A 23,859-nucleotide genomic window follows, 5' to 3' on the forward strand; every position below is an offset into this window, starting at 1 on the left:
TAAACACACTGGTTTTATTGGGGATCATAAATCTGTCAGGGGGCTACTGATCAAACTGAGAATGTTCCCAAACTCCGCTCTCTGGCCAGACCCAACTCCCCGCCTCTTTCTCTCTCCCTAAAAGGGATCTTTACAAAAACACACACACACACACACACACACACACCAGTGGGACCATGACATAGATCTGGAGAAAGAGAATGTGCATGCTTTGGGCTAGGTTTGAAGCAAACACACAATATAGGGAGGATGGTGGGGGTGGGGGTGGAGAGTGCAGACACCCAAACACTCATAATATTTCTACTTATTTACCAACTTGAAACCCTTTGAATGTATTGAGCTATAACCCCATCATCCCCAACCTGCCTGTAGTTGTAGTAAAACACATGTGAAGGCACTGGGGGAGGCTGAAATAACACTATGGGCATAAAGGGGAGAGTGAGTCAGTCTCCTTGGTCTGGCCACCAAAGAATCACAGCTTCAGACAGGTAGGCCCCAATGGCTGTGTCTAGGAAGTTTTCTTTCTAGAACCATTAGCAAAGCACAGGAGAGGCTCTCATCCTTCAGGAGGATTCAAGGGCATATTTTCACATATGCACTGCTAGCTGCTTTTCTTGGCATGTGGAAAGACAAGCATATGTTGTGTCTGGACAAAGAAGGTGTGTGTGTGTGTGTGTGTGTGTGAGAGAGAGAGAGAGAGAGAGAGAGAGAGAGAGAGAGAGAAGAAGACATATACAATGTTCTCTCTCTCATTGATCACCTTACGTGCACATTTTAGCTTTCCTCAATTGCCTGCCCCCCAGATGTCTTGGGCTACAGTTCCCATCACTTGCACTTTTAAAACATCTGGAGGTGGGCTGGGGTTTTCTTGTTTTTAAATTTTTTATTTCCCTACTCAACAAAATACATACAACCAAAGAATGTCCTTTATTAATCACTACTTATCTGGAAGTTAGCTTTCCTTGTGAATGCCAACCTGGGGATATGGAGGGGTCAGGGGGAGGGAGCCTTGTGGGTGATCTTTAAAGAATACTTTATGCAGCCCAAAGCAAAGGATTCAAAAGACTACTTTTGGCGGTGGTTTTGAAGTGACTAGATGGAACTGTGTGGCCTGCAACCACCATAGCTCCTATATGTTTACTCTAGGTAGGTTTAAATGGCCTTACACCAGTTTAAAGCAATTTTGGAGTCTCGATTGTCAAAGATTAGGCTACAGCCTATTTTGTGTTTTATGGCAAATCCTTCATGGATTTCCATGGTTATAGCTCTCACTCAGCCTTGCAGGTTGGGAGGGATAAGTCCACCTATTGATTTGATTTATTTAGACTCTTTTGAGAAAATATGTGCCCTTTACCACTTATTTTCTTTGCCTCCTAAAGCTAGAATCAGAAACAACATAAAGACTCTGCATTTCATGGGTGAATAAGCTTATGTCTGAATTCCCCACAGTGTATGATTTTGTAAAATCCTAAACATTACAAACATTTTTTTAATTGACATTCCACAATCTCATCAGAGGAGAAAAAGAAACAGAGAAAACTGGATATCAACTAGGGAAAGAAAGACAAAAGAGGGTAAGGCAGCCATTTTAGTCTTCTGGCTACCTAGTCAAGCAATATATTTATCAAACTCTGGACCACCAAAGCCTTTTCAGTGGGAGGGGGAGAGAATGAGTTGCTAAAACATTTGAGAGGTATTGAAGATAATCTGAGCAAAAGGGTGACAAAGACAGTGAAAGGAGGATAAATACCTTCCCTCCACTTTCTTGTTCGGTAAATCTAAGGGTTATGAAGGACACTCAGTCATCAAATGCTGTCCGTTGTTCTTGCAGGAAAGAAGAAAGTGAAAGAACCCATCCCAACCCAGAGGCAAGGCTGAGCCACGATTCTTATGTCACCTCTGATGATGACAAAATAATATCCAGTGTACTTTGGGACACAGAAATTGTCTCTATTCATAATTAAATCCAAGTAGACCAAAGTAAGATAGGAGTGCGCTAAATTAATCTCCATCAATCAAACCAGCCGAACCTTTCCACAACTCCCATTCACTGTGGAGGAGGACTTCTCTTGGGATTGTGCCCTCAGCAGCAAAAGCTACCAAAAAGAAACTTCAAGCAACATAACTCAAATAGAGGAAAAATTAACAAGGCCCACAAGAAGCAGAAGGAAACCTGGGGGTGGGAAGTGGGAAAGGTGTTGTGAAATGCCTGTTTTTCATGTTTTGCCCAAGTTTTCACGTTGGCCCCCTGAGTTTGATTTAGCCCGCCTCTGCTCCTGTGTGAGCCATGCTACATGGCACAATGTCCAGTCCTGAAAAGGTCAAGGGGTTTGGAGGGGTCATTCTGTAGTTGCAATACCAGGCTAATCATTCAGAAAATGTGTCCCTTGGATGAACTCGGCACTCATTCTGCAGCTCACCAGGGTCAAATTTTAACTGCATTTGTTTAATATAAGCCTTCCCCACCTTGAAATGCAGATAGATAGACAGACAGACAGACAGACAACAATCTGTCGCTCATGCTTCTGCTGACAAACGTCGAAAATTTCATATAAAACATACCAGACACATGAATTTTAGCAGAAATTCACTAGCTACACCTCCTTTTTTTCAGACCGCAATTATGAAATATATTACATTATCTTTATACCATGGAAAAAATATTTCAAGAACAGCATGAAACGCATAGAGAAATAAAGACAGAACAGCTTCTTAATTCCAGTGCCTTCTGTCTTATCAATTCTACCCAAAACATGAAGACCGTATTAAAACAAAATAAACCTTGTATGGAAAACTAAATTCTAGAAATCACACATAATCATGAAACAAATTAAAACTACTGTATTTGTTCCTTTCTTCTTTTGGTGAAAATAAAAACTCTGCCTTCATGGAAACTCATCCAGGACTGCAAATTCTATGAAAACACTTACGGAGAGTAAGACCATAGTACTCAGTGGCCATTGCTTTGGAATAAACAAGGCTGCATAGAATCAGGCTTCACGGATATGATTTTAAGAGAAGACATTGGACATTGTCCCTGCCCCCTTTCATTCTTAAAACCCAAGCAATATGCAGTTTCAAAAGAGCAAGCCAAGCCTTTAAAATAATATATATACAGGTATATTATTTTACATATATTACCTTTTTAGCTTCACAGGGTTTTTTTCCAGATGTTTAAAGCTGATGGCATTCATATTTGAAGTCAAGTCTTCCATTAAAAATTAAAAAATAAATAAAAGTGTTCAATTTTAATGTATATTTCAATGAATATTATCTCCTGGAAGATATCTTAAAAGATTCAAGGCTCCCGGGTGCTCTCTTTTTTTCCCAACAGAAGGTCTGTAGAGGTTTGCTGTTGAATAACAATAGGAAAAGGATAAGTATTTGAAGAAAAGAAATGATTAATGATTTTTTCTGCATAATTCTCGCATTTTTCTCAGCTCCTGTCTGCTTTCAACGCCTGTGAACTTTTGGAGACTATAGAAATCTCCACCCTAAATTCTATTCACACTCTCCAGCTTTGATTTGGTTCTATAGAAGCTACATTCTTACCAGTATATGCTTTAAAGTTTTGTTTGGGGTATGTAGAAGGGGGAAGGACTTGGGGTAACCCTAAACAGTCTGAGGAGAACTCCTCCAGCATCACTGAAATCAACAGAAATTAAAACACTGTGGTCTGGATACCACCAGTCTTGGGGTAGGGGGGTGTTGTTGGGGTTGGTAATCAAGCTACAAAAATTTGCCTTCAGATGGCGACAATGAAAGGTAGAAGTACAATGATACCCTCCTCATTTTCTCCCATGCCTTTCTCAAGCCTGTCACCATCAGATGTGTTTTGAATATTCCAAGAACAATAAAAATCTACCAAATACTTTAACTGACATTTTCCTCAAGTATTAACCCATAAGGAGTGTCGGGGGGGGGGGGAGGGGGAGTTAATCAAAATGTGTTGTTATAAACAGATTCTGTTCTCTGTGGGTGCACGTGCGTGTGCGTCCCTCTGTGCACGCACATGTAAATGGCTCAGGACATCCTGCAAACACCATATTTACTTATAAGTTAGTCCCATTAATTTCCATAACAAAGGATCTGTCCAAGGTTCACAGCATCCTGGCTGTTTTTTTGAGTTGTTCAAAAGTAGTCCTATTAAACAGCAATGGATTAAGTGAACAGTGCACAATGTTTGGTGCTCCCAAGTTCCTTGGTAAAGGAATAATTAATAGAGGGTGTGGCTGGGCCCAGCCTTAACTGGACTTAGAGTAGTCTCACTGAAACTAGTGAGACTTAAGTTTGCAATTATTAACTTAGCTGCCATGGAATTAAATGATTCTAAATATAACTAAATCTTCATCCAGTTTATAGGTTAGAAGAACAGGAAATTTTGCTTCAACTTTGATATGACAGCTATTTATCTATCTGTCATATGAAAGAGGGGCAATACAATTATAGTAGATCCAGTAAAATTAATGGGATCTAGCTTTTTAGGAGTTGTTTAAGTCTCATTGATTTCAGTTGGTCTACTCTAAGCATGACTAAATTTGGATCCAACCTATTAAAATTAAATATAAAATAGACATAGTGGATTGTGAATAAATCCTACTGAGATGCATGTTTTGATAATACAATAAAGCAGTAAAATAACACACAATTTGAATAATGGATAGAGAATATAGCCTAAAGGAAGGTTACAGAATAGTTAACTCTCTCATGAAAATTACTTTCTCTGAGGCACTTCTCAGAGTAGAAGGCAACCGGAATTTCTCTTGCACAAACTCCATTAAAATGAATGTGACCTTCATTTTTACAGGTCTTCTGGTGGAGAACTTCTGGATGAATTCTGCCTACATGATCAAGTAAATTAGGACCATGTTATTGGTATAAGTGTGTGTGTGTGTGTGTGTGTGTGTTTAAAGAGAATTTTTTCTTTACACTAGGTTATATGCACCACCACAACCCACCCACCCACACACACATACACACACGGAGTTTGTAACTTCAAAGTGGAATGCTATTTCGTCCTAAACAGTATTTTCGATACTTTATATGGGAAAGAAAATGAAAATTAATACAAGAGCTATGGAGCACAAAAGAAGTCATTTGTCTTCTTGATTATCTATTTGCTTGTCAGAGTTTGAGCTATTGCAGTGGCTGGCTCCTTTGTAATATAAAAATACACAGAAAAACCTGCAAACACCAAGAAACATCTGTGCAAAAATTATGATCATAAAATGCAGTAAATACCTTAAAGAAGGTAGCTTTTCTTACAGAAAAAAAAAGGAAGGGAAAGAAGGAAGGAAGGAAGGAAGGAAGGAAGGAAGGAAGGAAGGAAGGAAGGAAGGAAGGAAGGAAGGAAGGAAGGGAGAAAAATCTCTTGGAGAATGTAAGCCTGCCCTCATAGTATCAATTATCAGATAGAAATTTAGTACTGTACTATTTTTTGAACCAGTCTAAAAAGCAAAATATAACCACACTGATGCATACTTACAGAAAATAAATATTCCTTCTAAGACTGAGCTGTAGTTAAGGAAGATACAGCTTATGGTCAAACATCTTTCGCTTCTGTTAGAGAAGTTTAGGTTTAGAAATTGACAATTAAAATCTGCCAGAACCTAAAAGTGGTAGGATTTGGAGGGGATGGGCAAGTAAACAACCACAACAAAGGAAATGTGTCACTATTCTTGCTGCTGTTAACAGATTCTGAAAAACGCAGACAGCCATGTTCACGATAAAATGCTTTATTTTGTGGTATACTATGTACATGTTTGTAGGGATATCACACAAAACAACAAGAGGTAATTATACAAAACCAAAAGAGGGCTTCATCCTCTCCCCCTCCACAGAGTTCTCTGGCATCACACCATTTTGGAATGTCTTATAGGGAGGGGAGGGGAAGAAATAGAATTTGTGTCAGTGAGAGAAGGATGCAGGGAAGGTACAGAGATCATATATATGTCTTCCCAGGGGAATTCCCTGAAGACCCATCTTTATGCATACATTATTTGGTCCAAAATTGGGTGTAAAGACACCAGAGGGGCACTCTTATTTATAATGTCCCCCTCCCATTTTAATGGCTACTGGAACGCAGATGGGCTTATGTTATAATCAACTTTATGGACTGAAATGCACAGCCCTCTCTGCTTTCCATGTTTCCCAGGTTATGCAATTAACCTGAAGAGGCCCCCATCTTTTTAATAGCTTTACTACTTCACCTCCCCCCCCCTTTTTTTTGTTGCCCGCCTCGTTTTGTTTTGTTTTTCCCTCTTGGCCCCTTCCTTACTCCATTCACCATCCAGTTATATCCTTAGAGGGTTTGGGGAAATGTCACTCCCCTCCTCCCCCGCCCCCGATTCTAGTCACCCCTCCATCCATAACTGCATTAAAACAGATGCAAACAGCTTTCGGTAGTCTTGATCAGCCGTCTGTCTTTAGAAGGGATTGCGTGGCTGGTGGGGATGGATGAACGGGCCGGGTGGGGGGGGGGGCCCTAAGGATGCAAAAGAGGAGAGAGAAAGGAAGGGAGATGGAAAGGGGGAGAGAGAGAGAGAGAGAGAGAGAGAGAGAGAGAGAGAGAGAGAGAGTCAGTCCTGCTTAGGTGAAACCAGGCCTCATTTATTAAAGAGGACTCTGGCTGTCGAGCTAATGGCTGGCATAAGGTCCTTCGTTTGTACGCGAGAGTAAACATGACAAATGGGCCCAAGTTTGGCTTGATTAAGGATGAAGAAGGGATCCATCTTAGCCAAATCTGGAAACCCCTATCTCCTATAGAACAGAGAAACTACCCCCAAACATAACCCGGCTTGTCGGCCAATGGGAACAGCCCCCCCTTTTCCTTTGTTTCCTCTTCCTCATATAAATAGTGATCCCACCCATCCTCCCTCCCCTTCCCCAACGGCCCCCATCTTTCTTCTCAGGGAACAGTAAAGCCACAAAGCGATCTTCCGTTCCATAATCAGTTCTCAACACACGCGTCCACGCACACCCCGCCCCCCAACACACACACACAGAGACACACACGCACGCACGCACACACGCACCCTCCGGTCGCGCTCAAGGACGGTTATAGGTTGGGGGTGGGTTTCGGGGCCGGCCCATTGCTTCGGTCCTGGGGGCCTCCTGCCCCGCCAGGCACCGGCAGGCTGGCAGCAGCGTTTGAGCGGATCTTAGTATTGGGTAACTTGTGGTCTTTTTTCCATTTCATCCGCCGGTTTTGAAACCATATCTTGATCTGGCGCTCGGACAGGCAAAGCGAGTGCGCGATTTCCACCCTTCGCCTCCGGGTGAGGTAGCGGTTGTAGTGGAATTCCTTCTCCAGCTCCAGCACTTGCTGCCGCGTGTAGGCTGTCCTGGAGCGCTTGGGCTCCCCTCCGGCGTAGCTGGGGTTGACTGGAAGAAGAGGCACAAAAGAAGAAGCGGGGAGGAGGGAGGAGAAAAGAACAAGGGCGGGGTGGGGGAGTGTGAAGGTTACTCTTCTGCCCCTTTAACACAAAGCAACAACGGTCTTCACTTGAAGAAGTCGCTCACTCTCCTGTAAGTGACAGTCACGCAGACCACAAAAACAAATCTCAAACCGCACCTCCCCCCGCCCCAAATCTGCTCAACATTTTGGATCTTTTCTTCCTTCCTCTCCGAAACCTCTGCCCGGGGGCCACTCCGACATGCCTAGGACGACAGCCCCAGGCTCAAATCTCTATCGACCTACCAGACACATCCCGTTGAGTTTAGCACAGCTTACTTTTGAATAAACCCGCCCAGGATAGAACTGCACAAATGCATCCATGGGTGGGGGTGGGTGCAGAGTATGGAGCCCAATGTTTTTAAAACGAAACAGGCATAGTCTGAAGACCTGAAGTAGAATATCTGCTTGACCTTTTTTTGTCTTCCCGGGAGCCAGGCGCCTTTAGTAAGGGCTGCCCCATTTATTCTATATAGCTGGACCTTCCTGCTTCCTCCGGCCTTGCACAGCCTTAAAAATCTAAACATCCTGCATTAAAAGCCCCCCCCCCCCGCTTCATTCTCAGCCAAAAGGTGGGTAGCTGAAATCTTCAGAGCATTTAAACAGCAGAACTAGAAGTCAATCTAGAGTAACCCCATTCACTTGCTATTGTTTCTCTAGAGTGTTTAGGATCATTGCTGAGAAAGAGAGTGACAGCGGACTGGCTGCGTTAAGCTATGGATAGCAGGCCACTTTTAAATCTTCTAGGTCTTACTATTTATCGGCAATTATAAGCAGAAACGAGAGAAAGAGGCCCCCGTGTTTACATGTGCCGACGTCTCCAATAACCGAATCCCACAAGGATAGGAGTGAAATGTAGAGTGCAGTTAAACCTCGCCTTATTGGACTGATAACCAGCATAAGTACGTAGAAATCATTCGCACTAAACAGGCATTAATAAGCTCAGGGGCGGCAATTTAAGTGCCCCGGCGCAAAGTAATATTCATCCACGTGTACCGAAGGGTTGAGTGTGCACCCCAAAGTTCTATAAAGTTTCACCTAACATGTAAGACAAACTCTTCCATACTAAATGCTCTTTTCTCGAAGCCCACCGTATAGCCACCTCCAGTGCTCTGAAAGGAGGTTGTGAAAAACGATCAAGAAAGAGAAAGGCTACGTTCTTTTTCTTCAGTTCGAAAAAGAAATGTATAAATTGAAAAAAAATAAATCCCGTACCTCCTTAAAACTTTTCCAGGTGGAAAGAAGGAAAGGAAAGGAAAGGAAAGGAAAGGAAAGGAAAGGAAAGGAAAGGAAAGGAAAGGAAAGGAAAGGAAAGGAAAGGAAAGGAAAGGAAAGGAAAGGAAGAAAGAGATTCTGGAGAAGGATGTTAACAGGGACTTCAAAGGCAGTTGGCCAAGAAGAGCAATAAAAATTTATGGAGGATGTAATTATAGCGCTCTGCAAACAGGGAGACCATAAATCTCCAAGGGGAATGGTTCTTTTACAACGGGGGCAATAAGGCTTTTTTTCCCTCTCTTCCCAACGAGACTTTGAGGTGCAGGTTAGTATAAAGCGAACAGCTCTTTAAGGTTCACTTACCCGTGCTAACATGAACCTTCTTCATCCAAGGATAAACTACCGGCTCTTTGCCAGTGGACGGGCTTTGGTTGAGAGAGTTTTGGCTACAGGAAGGCGGTGGGCTTGGCGTGATGGATTCGCAAGTATGGTTTGGTTCGGAAAGATGGTTCTGAAGTCCAGCTGGAGCATGCTGGCTCCTGGGGGAGAGGACCGGTGGCTGGTGCCCGGAGCCCTGACATGGAGGATAGGATGGTTGGTTACAGGCGGACCGCGCTGGGTACAACGCCTCGTGTTGGAAAGAGTTCTCCTGTCGCCTCTGGCCGCTGAAATATTCCGGAGAATGACTGGGAAGGTAATCGTGCTGGGAATATTCTTCGCATGGTGGGAATTTGGGGTCCACATAGTTGGAGTTGATCAAGAAAGAACTCATGGCCATTAATTTTGGAATTGCAAGAGCGCGCGCGCGCCGGCACGCACACTCTCGCTCACTCACACACACGCACACCCCAAAAATATACTAAAATTTATTCCTATTTCTTTCGCCCCCCTCCCCTTCCCCCTTCTCCCTTCCTTCCCCTCCCCTTCTCACTCGTTTTCCTGTTTCGCAGAGCCCTCCTACTTTTGCCGTCAACTGAACAAAGTTAGCTGTTCATGTGACCCCATGAACCAATGAAGGGCTAGCCTGGGATTCCCGGATAAGGAAATAACCAAGAAGGGGGACGGGGGGGCTCTTTTAGCCTTTCCGTTGCCAGCTCGCATTCCACTTGCAACCAAGTTGCGTTGAAGTCAATTGTATTTATTTTATCTGTAAAATATATTCGGGATCTAAATGGGATTCTGCACTGTAGTACGGACAATCAGTCCACTGCATTCTTTTTTTTATATTTTAAAAATAATATGAATGTCATAATTTCACATCCCCCCAAATCGGGTATTCCATAATCTCTCCAAAATCAGAAAGATACATAATCCCAAACTCCTATCCCTGTCCGATTTATCCGCTGATGTTTCGTCCAAACTAAGCACACCCAATGTCTCTTTTTGTGGAGAATATTTAAAATGTCTTCAAAAATCAAATAACAAAAGTTTGTTGACAACAAATATGAAACTGGAGAGGAAAGAACCGGGTGTATGGGTTTATGATGTATTCATTTTCTCGCCCCTGCTTAAATTTGGTGAGTGAGTCGAGCCGGTGGCAAAGATAGATAGAGGTTATTTGGGATCGATAGAAACATCATTAACCAATTCGAGTTACCCATCCTTTAAATGACAGCTAGCTTCTGGTTTAGACTGGTTCTCTTTCCCGTGTTTAAGGGATAAAAAATTGTATAAACATTAAGAAGCAGAAGAAGGAAGAATTGGGATTAAATTTATCGGATTGTGGTGGGGATTAATTGAAGAAATCAGATTTTTAAAAAATATTTTAAAAGCGGATACAGAGGTTCTATACCACACGCACGCACGCACGCACATACACATAGGCGCGTGTGCGTGCGCACATACACACACGCACACGTCCTGTGTGACCCTTTCATCACGCTGCACCATGCCATCTTCCTTTTGTAAACTCCGCGGGGCAGCGATCTGCTCCTATTGCGAAAGGTGTGTGCTTTCTCCTTCCCCCTCTTTCCTTCTCTCAATAAGATTTCAATGCAATAGAAAATAACTGAAAATGTTTAGGTGATAGTAAAAAGAGTGAAAAAACTGCTTGTGACAGGTATTTTAGAAAACAATATATATTCCATCAAAGCTCATAGAAGGAGGTACACGAACAGCCACACACACAAAAAGGAAAAATCTTCTTAAGAAAAAAAATGACTTTAACGATTTAATCTCCTTTCTTTTTCTCCTTCTTCTTCCTTTAAGGCTGCGCTTCGCTCCGTAGGGTTTGTGTCAACTACATATTCCCCTAGATGCGAATTTGTGAGGCAGCTTCTTTTACACAAATTCGGATCTACAGGGTACATACAGAAGACAGAGAGACCTTCTCCTTTGCCAAAAAGGGGGGAAAAATGTTAGTTTTCAGTAAAAAGTGCTTGGTATTGGGAAAAACAATAGTCCAGTTTCCAGAAGAAACTATATTTTGAATTGTGTGTTTTCGCAAAATACTGCGAATTAGCCAGAAGCTGTAGTACGATCCATAACTGTCTCATCCTTCACAAAAGGGCATGCAGCTTTAGAAACATAATCTGAAATTTAGGGGGGGGAAAAAAAAACGAAGGCAGGAAGGTAAATAGGTAAATAGATAGTTTGGGGGATTAAAGAGGAACGCTAAGTAGGAGGAAATTCATTCCGAACCTAGTTCGACAAGATTTATCGTTTCATTAGAACGAAAATTACTCCTTTGCACGACTTCATTGTAATAACGAATAACTTCCAGACATTGCAAAGATTTTTAGGCAGCTCTGGATAATTAACTTGCATAAAATGGGAAGTAGAGAAGAAAAGGCAGGGAAATCTGGAAACCAATGCAGAGGTAGATGGGGAAGTAGGGTGTGGTGCCTTTCCTTGAGCACTTCCTTCAAACCCCAGAAAAACGGAGAAGGGAAAAGATCAAAGGAATGTAATCCCCAGCCTCCCACCAAAATGGGGATATAAAACAATAAAATATGTATCCTGTGTAAGCCATTCATCTTCTGTAGGTAGGAAAGAGGGGAGGAAAGCTGTAGGCAGATGTTCAAAAGAGGTAGGGCTTAACCCCAATATTGTTTTAGGATGTCATACTACTCATGCCTAACCCTTGCTGAATTCAGTGTGCTCTCCTCCCAAGTAGGTCATAGGAGTTCACCGTTAGTGCAGAAAGAGAGAAACTTTTCAGTTACCTAGGTTTATTTATCAGAAGAACAATTTTTTTTCCCTTCAGAAGTTAGGGCTGAACTACTGGACCCCGAGGTGTGCTCCACTGGAAAAATTGTATCAGGTTACATAGATGCGTTATGGCCCTATCTGTGAGCCGGCCTTCTCAGGGTAGAGCCTTCTTTGCAGCAGAGCACAAGCAGACAATTCAGTCCTACACAAGCCTGTTTAGAAATAATTTCCACTGCGACAAATCAGAATTTGCTGTCCCCTAAGCTGCGTGGTATGTGTTGCATGTTGGGAAGGAAAACTGTTCACTTCAGGAATAGATATATTAATTTCAAGCAAAGCAAAGCAAAACATATTTGGAAGGAAACTTGATTAGAAAAGGGCTCACTATTTATCACTATTATTTTCGGGTTTTCCCTCCTTCCCAACTTCCAGACAAACAACATCCCTCCCCCAAGCCAAAAAACACGGCTGAAAAAGACTCTTAAAGCACGTTGTTGTTGTTCCCTTTTTTCAATAGCCAAAATTTCAATAATAAGAATACTTCAAGTCTGCTTTCAGCAGGACTTTCTTCTAAGTATGTCCAGATTGATTATCTTCAACCACAAGTGCAGTGTCGACAATTCACTTTGTCTTTATAATGGGGAATATACACCTTTCCAAAGCACACCAGTCTCCATAAATTGCCAGAAGGACATTAAAGAGCGTTCAGAACTACAGCTACAGATCGCCAACTAAAAACAGAAAAAAATAAAATAAATCAACGCTAACTTGATGATGAATAGATTTCAGTGAGGCTTACTTCCAAGTAAGCTTCTTTTCCCAATTCTGATGACCAAACTTGAAAAGCTTGAAAGTTTTCTGCTTTCTTCAAGGAAGTTTACCAAATATGGATGCACACTAGTTACATCTTTCAGACACCAACTCTTGTCTTTCTTCTGATCTGAATCTTTTCCATTTTTTCTTTCCTTTTTTGGGGGGTTATATGTACATTCTATTCGGCCTTAATTTAAGATACAGACTTTCTGGGAAACGAAAAATTAGGATCATTCTGTCTTTTAAAACAAACAAACAAAAGAACAGAAGCATCGGTACCAGTTTTAAAAATCCCTTGTACAAATAGACAAATGGGGGGGGGGGTTATCCCAGTATCACCAGCACCCCTAGCGTCTAGCAGAAATGTTCACACTTTACTCTTCCAAAGCACACATACCCTGAAATCAAAAGATAAACCATGGTCCCCATCTCTCCCCCCCTCCCCCCTCCTCCCCGCCCCCTAACCTTTTGCGCTTAATTGGGAGGTGGAGAGGAAGCACTTTCGATTGCTCTAATAAAAATGTCTCAACTTTTCGGAAGTTTGGAAAGACGGATTTAGCCAGGCGACTTCTGCATTTCAAACAAGAAAGTTAATGAGGCTAAAAACAAAAACAAAAAAACAACCCAGCCTCCTCACAAATGTGGCCAGGGATCCTGTTTGCAAAGTGCAATAAAATTAAGTAGGTTGGAGAGGATGGTTGGGCAAGCATTGCCTACAAAGGGGGCTCACCCTTCGGGGTCCTGTGAGAAAAGGGGATCCCGAGGGGATTCTCTCTCACCAGCAGAGCCTATAGGACAAAGCACCTGCCAGGACATTACACCTAAAGACATCGATACACAACTGTCACCTCTATTCTAACTGCCCGGCGTACAACATCACTCCGATTTCCATTCTCGGGGGGGGCGGATGCGCAAGAATCGCCACAATTCTTATGGCTGCCGCTCTGTCCTCTAGAATGCGCTGACTTCCGAGGAGGATCGATTCACAGCGCCCTTCGCCAGCGTGAGCCCAAGGAGCTCCGGGAACTGATCCGTCAGTGCCTTCACCCCCATTCCGGTTTCATTATCCCCAAAACTGGGGGGGGGACTCCTTAAGCATTCCTGATGTCGCTCCCCGCGCTCCCTCTTCCCACAGTTAAAAAGATTTGTGCGCTTGCTGCCAGCCAGGGTACAACATGCAGCCGCCTACCCCGACCACTTCAGCCGCAACCCCCCACCCCACGCAACCCTAATACCAACCAGAAAAGTAGATCCTTCGCTTGTGTCTTCCCCTCCTCCATGTCAGAAATTATTTTCTTCCGATAGGAAACCTCCTTTCTTCTTTCCCTTCCTTCCTTCCTTCCTTCCTTCCTTCCTTCCTTCCTTCCTTCCTTCCTTCCTTCCTTCCTTCCTTCTCTCTTTCTCTTTCTTTCTTTCTTTCTTTCTTTCTTTCTTTCTTTCTTTCTTTCTTTCTCTCTTTCCCAGGGCTCGTCTTTTAAAGCCTACAGTATAATTGGCTACTAGCTTTCAAGCAGCCGTAGGCCTAACTGAGCCTTTTCGATTCGGATACCGGCAAGTTTTCGTATTAATCTCCATACTTTGTCAGTCTTTGTTAAACAGCTAGGCGTGTCCCGAGCGCCTCCAACATTTTAATATTTGTTAGACGCGCTGACCTGAGTTTCACCCCACTCCGGGGCTCTCCCCCTTGCATTTCTATAATACGCTTGCATAGTTCTCTCGGTCATATTGAATTTTACTCAGGTCATTACTTTGGACGGGAGAGGCGTGGGGAGAATGCCAGGGCCAGGGATCTGAGCTCAGTCCTGTCCTTTATAGGGGCCGCAATTACTCCTTAATCCTTTTAATAGGTTTCTCTTTACTTACACATACTTATGACAAAGAAATATAAGGCACTGCATCCTCGTGGATACAACACACACACACAGACACATCAGCACACTCATACTTGTACCTATGCACCCAACACTTGCAATGGAATTAGTGTGCAGGCAATATAATACAATATATGGAGAGAAGAGAGAGAGAGAATTATTCAGCTGATAGGCTTCTTCTTTGGTTTGGGAGAGAAAGCTTTTCTTTTTGCTCTGTTTGGTCTTAGAGGATATAGTTTAAAGTACACTTGTCGGAGGAGAGGAATTTTAGGAAACACTTGGCACAGAGAGGGTGAGAGATGCTTTCTCTAACAAACAGAGGGAGGAAGGAAGGAAGGAAGGAAGGAAGGAAGGAAGGAAGGAAGGAAGGAAGGAAGGAAGGAAGGAAGGAAGGAGGGAGGGAGGGAGGGAGGGAGGGAGGGAGGGAGAGAGAGAGAGAGAGAGAGAGAGAGAGAGAGAAAGAAAGAAAGAAAGAAAGAAAGAAAGAAAGAAAGAAAGAAAGAAAGAAAGAATGAATTGTCTGTTATTTTCCCCAAATAACCTGTCTTTATATCTGAGTAAAATACCACTAAACAATAAAAAAATAGGTCAAATCTCACTTATTTATATCTGATACAGTTGCCCCTCCAAAACACTTAGCTGCTTCTAGAAAGATACTATTTAAAAGAAAAAAAAATAGTTCTGGAAACATCCAGGGTATTAGCCTAACTCATCCAAGTTATATTTTTAGTATTACTGTACTATTATTATTATTATTTAAGGCCCTTTTGATTGTTCTACCTGTCTATTCTGCATATGCCACCTATTCTACAGGTCCCAAACACAGAGCAATGCTTTGCATAGGTTACTGACAAGGCTGGCAAATTGCCATTAAATTATTGCTTTGAAGAGGTCATTACATTGATGGCCTTGTAGAAATAACCATTCTCTTTCATTTTCTCTCTACACGGGACAGAAGCTTTGTCCAATAGCAAGCAAGCTTCAGTGGTTTCTTCCTTTTTTTCCTAATTGATATTTCTTCAGTGGCTCTTTCTGTGGGGCTAGGTTATGTGAGGGCATGAAAACTGAAAGCAGTAGGCTGGAGAGGTTTGTACAAGAAGCCAAGTAAGCCTGCATACCAGGAACATTACACTTGGTTGCATTTAACCTTTCAGAGGACTTGGAACTGTTATCCATTCACACATCCATTCCTTCATAATATTGCACTAACTAGAGATTACTGCACTATAGAGATAAGTGAATTAATTAAAGGTACCAAGGGATGGATCACCCAACTTCAAACTAAACAGTAGCCCATTTATAGTGGTATTTTATAAATGCCAAGCAAAACATAGGCCATTCATTAGAATAAACTTTTACCTCTTTCTACACACACACATATACATACACAAATATATTTTCTTGCATTTCCATGGATATACACATGAGAAATAAAACACTAATTAGAAATTAATTCCAGATAATTCTGTGGACATATCTTTAAAAATATATATTTTGCACTTGGCTTCTTTAGTCATCTTAACTTTGATAGTCCAACCAAAGGAAAGTATTTAGACTAAAATTTATGCTCAAGTGATTCATCTCCTAAAGATCAGAGAGAGAGAGAAAGAGAGAGTGAAACTCCAGGATGGAATGGTTCTTGATCTTTAATGGCATTGTATATCCCTGAACAAGTTTTCTTGTAAACAAATTGAATTTTTTTAATAATATTTGCTTCCAAGTTTTGTATCTGTAAAGAAAACATGGTTTTTAACTTAGCCAGGAACTTGACATTCATTTGAGTTTGTACACATGGCAGAGAATAGCAAATCTTCATATAGGAGATTACAGTTATACTATAATAAATTGGTTGAAATCCAATGCTTGATAAATATACAAAAAGAACATGAGAATAAAATGCTGTTTTGTTGTTGTGATATCATTATTATTATTTGATTTTTCAAAGAAAAAATTCACAGATTTTTCCTTCCAATACTGTAATTCCATTATTTTTTTCTTCTGAAGGTTGAAGCCACCCCTATCATTTGAAATTAAATGGTCTTTTACAATTGATTTAACCCACCCCTCTTTCATTCCTTATTTTTGCTAAGTATATTCTGCAGCAATAACTTTAATGAGGAAGGATTTTTCCCCACATACATCCAGAGGCTTTAGATGCTAAAGAGACGTGAGTTATTTATTACTAGTGTGCAGCTAAAAAGAACCCACCTTACTATTCTTAAGTTAAGCATCTTAAAAGTACATCTGTCAAGCAATCGAATATTCGATTCCTCTGCCATTTAACTACGCCATGTATTGGTGAGCAATTGTATTTAAATGCCAATATGTCCTGGAAGGCATTAGCTGAATAAGACAACTGCATTCATTTTTAAAATAAAGTTTAGGAATACAGAATATTATCTGGTTAAATACAGATGAACAGAGAGCATAAATCCACAAACTAAATGCATAAATAAACAAAGTGAAACACACAATTGATTGAAAATGGCTTCAAAATAAAAAGTTCAATATTCAGTATTGTGGGAAATTCAACTTCAAAACATTATTTGACAACAGATAGAGAGCAGGCAAGTCTGGCTTCCTGATGGTTTTTAGAACCAAAGCCAAGACAGTAATTTCTTGTTTAAAAGAGAAAAACATTCTAATTAGCCGATTGCTATTAATATGACAAAGTAGCTGTGCTTTTTAAGGAATAGCCTACTGAGAAATTGTAGGGGACAACCTCTTGGTGGATTTCTCCCTTCATGTATTAACATCATATATTAGTATATAGACTAAGAATAGAATTCAGTGAATATTTCTGTTCTGCAGAAAAGGAAATTCCACAAGTCCATGTAATCTTTATTTAATTTTAAGGATTTTTGTACCTATGGAAGTTCTCCCCTTGCATCAAAACTGCATGTAGATTGTTGCTCTAAATCTCTAAAAATTCAAGCTGGATTGGGTTCTAAATCCTTTGGAACCTCATCATAGAGTAATGTGGGGAAAGATTTAGGACATTACTGTGAGCATAAATTAAGATTTGTGGTTATTATTATTATTATTATTATTATACATCATTAAAGGTAATTTTTAAATTTCAAATCTATTTTTCTGTTCGATTAAAAAATACTAAAGGACACCGACTTCTAACTAAAGGAAGGATTACACCCGTTGCTATAATTTTAATATTACTCTGTATTCTATATCTAGAACACGTTATGCTTCCTAACAACTTGTGTTCTTGAATTCCAACTCATCTTACTGATTTTTTAATTTACAGGACTGATACCAAATTGGTCAAACGACATATAAGGTGGCCCATATAAAAACGTCAATATGACAATGCAAGGGCAAGGCTTTATGGTCCAAAGCTGCTGCCACCAACGAACGGTTACGGTGCCAGCCCTGTGATGGCGAGCATCCACGCCCATTCATTTCAGCGGAGCTTGCCCCGGAACCCCAGGACGCTGGGCTGCGTCCAAGGTGTCCAGAGACACTTTTGCTTTGGGGAGAGAAGGGAATAATACGGGGAATGGGGGGAGCAAGAGAGGGAGGGAGGGAGGGGAGGGAGGAGATCGTCCAGAGCCCCGGAGAAAAGCGCCAGTCCAACTTGCCCCAGGTACGTTTCCTCCTTAACGCCGGGAGTTCCCTCTGCACTTCCTAACTCTTCTCTCACGTTCACCTTCTCCCCTCCCCAGCCAGAAAGCCTCTTCCTCCCCTCCCCTCCCCCCCCCCCCGCCCGCCTCCCGCCCTCTTTAGCGCTGACAGTCCGTCTATCCGCCTCCAGCGCAAGACCTGGTCTCGCACCGCCTAAACTTTTGACCCTCGCCTTCTTGACCCCTGAAGCTATAATGGCTGCTCTCCAGTCCGCCCAAGACCATCGTCCCCTCGCCAGACTCCCGAACCCATGCCGATCGATAATTCCGTCCGTCGTGCCTTCCCCAACTTTGCGACCCATCCCTGTCCGCAGCATATCTGCCCTCCGGGGTGGGGAAAGCGGGGAAGGGAGACGAAAGAAGCGGGCGGCTGGAATGGAGGCGCTTTCTCTTTTACTGGCCACGTAGCCGGCGGGACCCGGCTAGCCTTTCCTCCCTCCGTTTCATGCCAGGCAGCGCTGGTGGAAAGCGGCCTTTCCCCCCGTTCCCAGGGCGAAGCTTCCCGCGGAAAGGAGGGCTCTCTCCAGGCGCCGCGCCGCGCCGCGCCGCGCCGCGAGGAGGGCTGGGCAGCTGCCGTGAACTGGTCTGAAGCGAGCTCTGCTGGCAGCACCGCGTTGTTACAAGCGCGGAGTTTCACCCTTCTTCTCCTCCGGCTCCGGCGCCTTTCCCCGCCCCAAACCCGCCAGTACGATACTGCTGCAAAGTTCTTTTTACGGGAAGTTTTCAATTTGTGTTTCCTGTGTAAAACAACAAACCCTTTCACAAAACGTGGGTTTAATCAATTCCAGAAGATTAGGCCCTGTCAGGCCGGATCAGGAACAGCCCGCCCATCCCTCAAACTCCTGAGGCTGGGCAGGGTGCAATCCTATGCCTGCTCCCGGTCGGGAAATTCCCGCTGCCTGCCACGGGGTTTGCGATCTGTGGAAGGCGGGGGAAAGCCGCTTCGTCCAAGGCCACCCGGCGCAGGGGAATCGCGTTGGTCCCCGTGCATCAACTTTGTATAATTGTTGAAAACATCGAAAAAGAATCTCCGAAGTTCAGTTTCAAAGAGGGAGGGAGGGAGGGACTTCTTACAAGATAGAGTCCCACTTTCTTCATATGTCAATTTTTACTTGGTACTTAAAACGAACGATGGGATCTTGGCATGGCAAGTACAGGTCAATTGCACCCAACAACGACATTCCGTCCAATCGAGTTTACCACTTGATCTAATCTCCATCTTCTCAAAAACTGGTCACATCTTTCTCACCTCCAATCCTACATTATGAGAGAGAAGCCGGCAGCGGCCAGTGAATCTTCCTGCGTAAACGATTCTCTCCCTTTTCTTTCTTTATTCCAACACTTTGTTGTGCTGTTTTTCTGTACTCAAAGCGGCTTACCCTGCCTAGCAATCTGTCGCCATAAAAAGGAAAAGGGAGGAGGAAGGAAGAGGAAAAATAAACAAAAACTCAAGCATTGACTGGAATAAACCTCCAGTCCATTTGCAAGGATGTAGCTTCCCTCGATTGAAAGAGGTGTCAAAAAGGCTGCCACTATCAACACGAGAGAGGAGCCGTTTTTTCGTTTTATCTTCAGAGAAAGTCTGGGCATGTCCCCAAACTCCCACAAAATAGTGGTTTCCTGTGAAAAGGACTTCAGGGAAAACGTAGATATTTCCAAGGCAAAATGTTAATACAGTATTTCATCTTGCTAGCCACATTCCAAGCGCTTCCCATTACACTGCTGTTTTGGAAATCGGTTGGGGGGGGGGAGGTGATGCTTAATGATAGGGACTTGCCTAAAAGTTGCCCAGGAAAACGTCTGAAGTTCTTATCACACATAAGTCTTAAAAAAAAAAAACTTTAAAAGAAAAGCATTAACAACCAATGCACTAAGTTAAGAATTAGAGAAATTTGGAAGAAAGCTTGCAAAGAAGAACGGAGGAAGAGGGTAAAATCTAGCGAAATGAATAGGACTTAAAACGGGACGCTCCCACAGCACTTGAGGGAAAGTCTCCCATTGCTTTTGAGCTCCTTCCCCTTCAGAGATGCCTGCTCTTTACCTCTCTGTCTGCTGACCTGGGAATGATCCCCAGTGCCTATGAATTATTGATGAGCTATAAGAACCGTCCCCCCCTTTTCAGTATGCAAACCCCATTACACTGTTAAAATGGCGATTTAATCGTTTAGAATAGCTTTGCTTTGCTTCTTCCTCACCCCTCTCCCCCGCCCCTCAACACAACTCATTTGTGCCCCCTTTTCATTTAATTTTCTTAATTAAAATCCTTTCACAGATTTTAATTCCTCCTCCTCCTCTCTCCCTTTCTCTTCATCTGTTCTTATAAAGAAGAGAAGGAGGAAGAGAGAAAGGAAAAAGAGCAACTGTACACCTTAAAAATCTATGTTGCATTTCAAATAATGCTTTAAAAAAAAAAAACGCCATTACCATTATTCGTTTTAGTAAAATGACAAGTGAACATTGACTGTTTTCCTGTTAATCAGATGTTTTTAGGTGCAATATTCAGTAACCTTTCCTTCTCAGTGATGTGATATGACAGAAGAAAAAAAGAGAGAAAAGAGATGAGAATGCAGGAAAAATTGAGACTAAGATAAAGGAGGGGAAAATATGCAATATAGTCCTGTTCATGTCCCACAATGTTCTTTGGGGTTTAATCTCAGGTACAAATATAAAGGATTAGAATGAAAAGAATTTGAAGGTAAATCTAGCTGATTTCAGTGAGAAATAAGCAATTATCACCTACTGATAATAAGGGGATTTAAACGTGTTCACAATTGGTGCCTCTTTTTATTTCTATTAGCAAGTTGTTTATATACGTATACACACACACACACACACACACACAAAACTATCAAGTGTATAGTGTGTGAATGTATAGATAGATAGATAGATGTATATATATATATAATATTGTATTATATATATTATAATACATAATAGACACATCTAGCAAATGTACAGTGTGTTTGTGTATGTGTGTGTGTGTACATATGTATATGTACACACACATATATATACATACAACTTACAAGTTGTATATGCACATGTGCACACACATACACCCCACTAGTTAAAAGTACCTAAAATCCTCATATAGGCTCTCTGTCATGGTCTCATTGTATAACATCCTGTGAACCAGTCTGGACCCAGGTAGAGAGCCAGAACCTTGGGCATGAGATCAATATCCCTCCTTCCGCTGTTGCCAGTCAGGTTTTCTGTTTCATTTGATTCCTCTAACAGACTGAGCACCAGCAGCTTTTCAGAAAATGGGTTGTTTAGTCCCTAAGTTTGAATAGGAATTTCCCATGCAGAAACTAAAGGAAGCCGTTTCCTTTGTTATGAGAGCTGAATGTCCAGTCGTCCTCCTACAAGTTAGCTGTCTCTAAAACAGCCCAGAAGTGCTGTATATCATGTGTACGTGTACATATAAAACTGTGTGTCTATGTCTCTTTCTATCTCTAAATGACAACAGACTGGAAATAATGGGAATGGTAGTCCTACATTTCTGGAGGGCACCCAGCTCAGAAGAGCGTGAGAAGGCACGCGTGTGTAACATCTCTCAGACCTGTATGCAGAGTTGTGCCTGAAGGTGATATCCTACAAATTGACCTGAGATCACTAGAACAAAGTTAAATTCAAGACAATTGCTTCAAAGAAGGGTATGTGATATCTGCAAGTCACAAATCAAATATTTTATTGTACCTTTCCAGGTTTAGCTAAAGGGAAGTAGCTTATGATCTGCACACTAAATTGGCATCAATAGCTTTAATTGTATCTATTTAAATGTGTATAAATATTTATATCTATGTGGGTTATACTAAGCCATTGTGAGTTGTGGCTATGGGCTTTCTACTGTGTGTTTGTAAGTGAGCCAGTGTGAAAGAAGCATTCGTACAATAGTTTATAGACACACAAACGCCTGGGATGAATAGGGTAGACTGGTTATCATGAGGCCAATGGAGTTCAAGGGGAGTTTATGCATTGACTTCAAAGAACATTGGATCTGACCTTTCGTGGTCAAGAAGTCAGCTATTGTTGCCTGACAAACGTACTACTTAGAGAGGTGTATATTGGCTGGTTTGGAGCAGACTGCCTTCTCCTCTTCTTCAACACCCCCTCCCACACCCTTCACAAAGTGTATGGGTGGATTGGAAACATTAATTGGAAAAGATTAAAATGCGATGGACAAACTGGGCCATTTTTGCTTTAGGAAAAAGGTCTGTGATCATTCAAGGGTGGACAGTGGGGGTAGAGTGAGGTGGGGGTGTGGAGAGATACACGTCTGTATGTTTCTATGCATAATTTATTTACAATTGCTCGTTACAGTAGTACAACCACTATTACTAATAGCAAATTGCCATATTAGCAATAGGGGCATCTAACAGAGGTGTGCCTCCAAATTTCCCCTTGAATATATTTAACATGGGAAATACTTCTTTAATGTTTAGATATAAGACTCAAAATATCTCCATCATTTTATTATCGATCAGTTTTAGAAATTCTTCGACTGTGTCATACCTTCAAACACAGACTAGTCATCAGAAAACCCTCAGAAGGATAAATAAATAAGATTGGGATTTTATATATTCTGTGGTAAAGTAATTGTGATAGTGATGATTTTATTGTGCAGAAAAATATACTATATGCAAGATTTTTTGCTTCTTGTTTATGTTGTATGTCAGAATAATTCACTATTGAATGGTTTAAGGCTATAACATGGTACGATATATAATAGGAAAAGGAATTTTGCATAGGAACCATCTACTATCTAGGTAGAATTGTCTTCCTGTTGATTGTGCTCTGCAAATAGTCTCTGTCTTTTTGAAAAAAATAAGATTGGGGAAAAAAAGAAATCAGAAGCAAGAGGAGAAATTCTTGCTTTCCTTTACTATGAAGTGATTGCTGAGTCTCTCTGTGGTCCAGCAGATATTTGTGGAGAATTAAAAGTAACCAGGATAAGATGAATGTCCTACAGAAGGGATGTAGAAGCCATGCAGTGAATACATTGCAGAAGTAGATCCAGGAAAAAAAAAAGTGAGGGTAGGTTCACCGCTTATTTTCTGGTAGTGCTGAAAGATTCAGATATAGCTTGTCCTGGGGGGAGGAGTTGGAATGGGATGATGTAAGGTTGGAGCACCAGTTTCAAACTTTGCCTTCCTTTTCTTCACTTGAGCTAGAAGGAAGCAAAAACACCACTTCCCTTTGTTCACAAATGGCCCCACCTTTGCTGTCTTTCAACACCAGCTCTCCTCGCTTGGCACCAGTTCAAATGTGAAAAGAAGGGTCACCCTGTAGACAATGCTCCATATTTACATCAAAACCTCTGGTTCAGGCCTTGGATTCTTGAGATACTCCAGGTATCTTTAGTTAGAATAACCCTTTTGAATTAGTGCTATGCACTGGGCCCGCAGTGCAATCTTTTGCCAGTATCCTTGAGATTCACTCATACTGAGTTTAACAAGATTTAATGCCCAGTTCACCGTGCATATGGTCTGTGGTTGGCTATATCCAGAAAGACACAAGTGTACATACATAAAGGACGGTGCAAAGATGTGAATAGAGAGGCTGGAAGCACAGGAAAAAAAAAAAAAGACCTGGTTGAAGAAAACAAAATAGAGGTAGAAAAAGTAATTGGGGGTAAGGATAAATAAACCTGTGCATTGATTATGAGTATTTTCTCCCCAATGAGGTTATGTCAGTTCCTTGCAAGACTTGGACAGTA

The 23,859-nt window shown here is 41.9% G+C and overlaps 2 protein-coding genes across 2 annotated transcripts in view; both read right to left on the reverse strand.

Moving 5' to 3' along the window:
• Positions 1-14,642, reverse strand: part of HOXB3 (homeobox B3) — a 50,092-nt gene extending 35,450 nt beyond the window's left edge. The window contains exons 1-2 of the mRNA XM_088143479.1: positions 13,871-14,642; positions 3,142-3,352 (exon numbers count right to left, since the gene is read on the reverse strand). The gene's annotated coding sequence lies outside the window, so the exon portion shown is untranslated. The remainder of the gene's footprint in view (positions 1-3,141; positions 3,353-13,870) is intronic.
• On the reverse strand, positions 5,431-9,531 carry HOXB4 (homeobox B4). The gene is made up of 2 exons (XM_007434215.4): positions 9,032-9,531; positions 5,431-7,383 (listed from the first exon to the last, which is right to left on the reverse strand). The coding sequence occupies exons 1-2, from the start codon at positions 9,444-9,446 to the stop codon at positions 7,058-7,060; spliced, it is 741 nt and encodes a 246-aa protein (XP_007434277.1). The 5' UTR covers positions 9,447-9,531; the 3' UTR covers positions 5,431-7,057.
• Positions 14,643-23,859: the final 9,217 nt, after the last annotated feature.

This window comes from Python bivittatus, unplaced genomic scaffold (genome assembly GCF_059951505.1).
Source record: "Python bivittatus isolate LINGU-HERP-01145 unplaced genomic scaffold, Pbiv_v1 ctg000410_np1212, whole genome shotgun sequence".
Lineage (NCBI taxonomy): Eukaryota > Metazoa > Chordata > Lepidosauria > Squamata > Pythonidae > Python > Python bivittatus.